General features: G+C 51.7%; 1 protein-coding gene across 1 annotated transcript in view; it reads left to right on the plus strand.

Annotated features, from left to right (window-relative positions):
* Positions 1-5000, plus strand: part of rims2a (regulating synaptic membrane exocytosis 2a) — a gene marked incomplete at both ends in the record, with an annotated part of 194304 nt that overhangs the window by 95233 nt on the left and 94071 nt on the right. Inside the window, 1 exon segment of the mRNA XM_080858121.1 lies at positions 3745-4601. Within this exon segment, the coding sequence (XP_080714247.1) occupies positions 3745-4601 (857 nt within the window).

The raw sequence follows: 5000 nt of genomic DNA on the forward strand, positions 1-5000 counted from the left end.
TTTCAGTGCTAAGGCATCCACAATCAGCCTGTGTTTCAGTGCACAATGACAAAAAATGACCTCATTTAGTAGATGGCCTCAAGTAGACGGGTTGAACTCAGTGGACTTGTGTGTGTCTATACACCATGCACTGTATGGCATGTTTATGTGTTGAGCTGGAGGGCTACAGATACAGTGGAAACACACACACACACACACACACACACACACACACACCATGCACTGTATGGCATGTTTATGTTTGTTTAGCTGGAGGGCTACACACAGTGCCGGGCCAGATGATGTCATTCCATTAGGCTTCTTTGTGCGACCCCTCTTGTGTCCAGCAGTGGTGTAGTAATGGACCACAGATACCCCACAATGATGTCATGGGGCAATTACCAGCCACCACAAACACACTCACACACACACACACACTCTCCTTTTCTCTATCTCTCATGCACACGTGGACACACACACACACACACACACACACACACACACACACACACACACACACACACACACACACACACTCCTTCATTATACTGGACATATGGCTGCTCTGCCATGTTCCACTTCTATAGCCTACTGCGCTGCTGGTTTTATGGTGTGTGTGTGTGTGTGTGTGTGTGTGTGTGTGTGTGTGTGTTGGTTTTACACATACATAGACATACTGTCTGCGGGGCTGTTGAATTTTACATGAAGAGAACTTTCCCTGATCAGAGGTGTGTGGTCAGACATACCATAATACCCTCCAGGCATTGCATTGTTTCTCTATGGGACGCTGTGACTAGGGAACAGCTAGACTGTTGCAATGTGTCTTGCGGTTATTTGAGCGAGGTGCAAACAAAAGAAGAAAGAAAGAAAGACAAGAAGACGGGAGGCGTCTGTTTAACTTTTGATTAACCTTTGCGGTCATGTGTTATCAACCATGGGCTGTTGTATAGCTGCGTGTCTATGCTATACCAGGAAGCTAACTATGTAGCTAAGGAAACCGTGTCTATTAACAACACACGCACAACAAATTTAAAACTGGTATTTTTTTTGACACGCTAACATTTTGGAATAAAAGCAACACGCCTTGCTTTTTTTAAATTTATTTTTTAGATTTATTTTTGGACTTTTTTATGCCTTTAATTGTACAGGACAGTGAAGTTATGCCAAATCCAAGGAACCGCATTTTCTCTGTCCCTCTCAATTCAACTTTGAGAAAGAATAAGAGTAACTACAGTTTCTAACCTAGCGACCGTATTTCCACTTCGTTAAGGTGAGTTGAATGGCAGCATTTTCAGTGTACTGACTGAAGCAAGGCGAAAAAAGATGTGGGGAGAGAACCGGAAAACGCCAGCAGGCAAGACATGAACCTGTGTGTCCCTGCGGGCACTGAAGCCCGTAAATGGGGGGCTTATCGGCTTGCGCACGCCTTGCTTTTTTAGCGACACAAAAAGCATTTCAGTGTGTAAGGCACCTTACAAAAACAAACCCAGGCCAACACCTCCATCACCAGACTAACCAGATCAACCAATCAGAGCTAACATATCATTTAATATCATTTCAAACCAACCAATCAGAATCCCTGTCTCATCAGTAAGGCTCTGATATTGTGTCCAATCCTGCTCCTAGCTAGTGGTTGTTACTCAGCAAAAGGACACACAACACAGAGAGACATTTTGATTAATTTTGAATTTTTTTAAGATTTATTTTTGGGCGTTTTTGCCTTTAATTGATAGTTCAGTGAAGAGTGTGACAGGAAATGAGAGGGAGAAGAGGTGTGGAGTGGAGAGCAGAAATGACATCGGGCCGGATTCGAACCCGTGTCCTCCATGGGCATCAAGCCGAATGTAGTCGGGGCTACTGCTGGCGCCACAGTGCCCCCCGACATCTTGATTAATGAACGTTTGCGGAGAGCTGCCATGTGTAAAATGAGAGGGGACGCTTCAGAAGGTTTTTCTGTTTTTTTCCCCCCTCCTCTCTTTTCTTTTTTTTCCCTTTTTCATCCCACAATCAGTCAATCAGTCCCTCGTGGAAAAAGGCACCAAACTCTGGGATGGCTAGTCTGAGCTCAGACAAAGGAGGAGGAGGAGGATAGTCAGCGCTTTCGTCGCTGGGGTGCTAGCCTCTTTCTCTCTACCCCCCCCCCCCCCCCCCCCCCCCCTCATCACTGACTGCTGGACAGACACACACACACACACACACACACACACACACACACAGGCTCTCTCTCCCCCCCCATCGCTGACTGCTGGACAGGCTCTTTAGAGCTTGGAGCTCCGGCCCCCATGGTCAGCTCCATCTAGAGTGTGTGTGTGTGTGTGTGTGTGTGTGTGTGTGTGTCAGCCCCATCCAGAGTGTGCCGTTCAGTGGCTACCCTGGTACCTACAGGGAATTATGGGAATGCAGTCTGTTTGTGTGTGTTTTAGGGAGGTCTGTGCCAGTGTGATTCTATGTGTGTGTGTGTGTGTGTGTTTCTGTCTGTCTGTGTGTGTGCTGTCTCTGATTAGCCTAACGTATGTACTTTAACGCCTGGCCTAAAGTCACAGTGAGTATGTTTTGCGGCTTGCTGTGTGTTGCTGGGCAGCTCTTGCATCCATCCACTGTGAAATGAGGGCAGTGAGAGCTCGCTGTGTGTGTGTGTGTGTGTGTTTGTGTGTGTGTGTGTGTGTGTTTTTGTGTGTGTGTGTGTGTGTGTGTGTGTGTGTGTTTGTGTGTGTATTTGTGTGTGTGTGTGTGTGTGTGTGTGTGTGTGTGTGTGTGTGTGTGTGTGTGTGTGTGTGTGTGTGTGTGTGTGTGTGTGTGTGTGTGTGTGTGCTCCGCACTGCCAGAGTGTCGCTCACACTGCACAGCGCTCCACCGTGTCACAGACGTCGCTGAGCAGCCACACATACTGGGGCACTGATGCACCATTCACACACACGCTCTAGTAACAAACACACACACACACACACACACACACACACACACACACACACACACACACACACACACACACACACATGCTGGGGCACTGATGCACCATTCATACACACGCTGTAGTAACACACTGTCATGTCATGTCATGCCATGTCACGTCACCGGGCACACTTGCAAATAAAGACACACACATGCACACACACACACACACACACATACACACACACACACATACACACACACACACACACACACACACACACACACACACACACACACACACACACACACACACACACACACACTGCGGAGCCTCGTAAAATCAGGTCATCCAGCAGTCTTGCTGTAATTAATCATGAAGCAGCCTGTTTGTGTATTGTACGTACAGTAAGCCTCTCCTGAGCCGTCATGTGCTGCATCAGCTCATTTTAGGAGTGTCTGTCCTGCGGTGTGCCCTGTGTGGGGATCTGATGTGTCCTGCTGTGTGGGGATCTGATGTGTCCTGCTGTGTGGGGATCTGATGTGTCCTGCTGTGTGGGGATCTGGAAGAGTGTCTGTCCTGCTGTGTGTCCTGTTTGGGGATCTGGAAGAGTGTCTGTCCTGCTGTGTCCCCTGTTTGGGGATCTGATGTGTCCTGCTGTATGGGGATCTGGAAGAGTGTCTGTCCTGATGTGTCCCCTGTTTGGGTATCTGATGTGTCCTGCTGTTTAATATGCTATGTGTGTGTAAGCTTGAAATGATTTTAAAATGTTACGTGTGCGTAAGCTTGAACTGTTGATTGGCTCCACATATGCACTACCCCTCTGACTGTGAATGAAAAGCTAAGTGTGTTTTCTCTGCATTCCCCCACAGGAAAAGAAGCCCTTCTGCATCCAGGGATCCAAACCAAAAATACGACCAAAGGGAGGAGAGGGGCGAGCGCTCCCAGTATGCTCCAGGCCAGCACGGCGGCATGCCCAGATCGCCGTCTGACTACGGGGACGGGGAGCGCCGGCGAGGCGGCGGGGGACCGGACGGCTACGGGCGCCCCCAAAGCGGGGCCGGGGCGGCACGCGACGCTTACCGGGCCCGCCGGGGCGGCTGGCGCTCGCAAGAGGACTACCCGCCCGACGAAGAGCTGCCGCCACCGAGCGAGTACGAGCTGCGGCGGCAGCAGGAGGAGGAGCTGCAGACGCGTTACCGCAGCGACCCCAACCTGGCGCGCTACCCGGTCAAGCCGCAGCCCTACGAGGAGCAGATGCGCATGTCCGCCGAGGTGTCGCGCTTCCGCCACGAGCGCCGGCACAGCGACGTCTCGCTGGCCTACACGGAGCAGGACGAGCTGCTGAGGGGCGGCGGAGGAGGGGGCCCGCCGCCACCCCACCAGTCCCAGCAGCCGCACCCCTACGGGCCCCGGATCGGGGTGGGAGGCCCCGGGGACGGCCACCTGCGGCCGCCCCAGCAGCAGCAGCACCTGGACCCTGGGTCGGCGGTGCGACGGACCAAGCGGGAGAAGATGGAGAGCATGCTGCGCAACGACTCCCTCAGCTCCGACCAGTCGGAGACGGTACGCCCGCCGCCGCCACGCCCGCACAAGAGCAAGCGCGGCGGCGGCGGCGGGAAGATGCGGCAGGTGTCGCTGAGCAGCTCCGAGGAGGAGCTGGCCACCACGCCCGAGTACACCAGCTGCGAGGACGTGGAGCTCGAAAGCGAGTCGGTCAGCGAGAAAGGTGAGGGAGGAGTGGCAGACATGTGCATGGACACACACAGACACAAAATTCCCCCTAACACACACATATATGTACATACATACACACACCCACAAACCCACACACACACACACACACACACACACACATACACACACACACACACACACACACACACACATATACACACACACACACACACACACACACACACACACACACACACACACACACACACACACACACACACACAAACATACACGTATACACATACACACACACACACACACACACACACACACACACACAAACATACACGTATACACATACACACACACACACACACACACACACACACACACAGACACACACACACCCACACACACACACACACACACACACACACATACACACACACAC

This window comes from Sprattus sprattus (genome assembly GCF_963457725.1).
Source record: "Sprattus sprattus genome assembly, chromosome: 19".
In the NCBI taxonomy this organism is placed as follows: domain Eukaryota; kingdom Metazoa; phylum Chordata; class Actinopteri; order Clupeiformes; family Clupeidae; genus Sprattus; species Sprattus sprattus.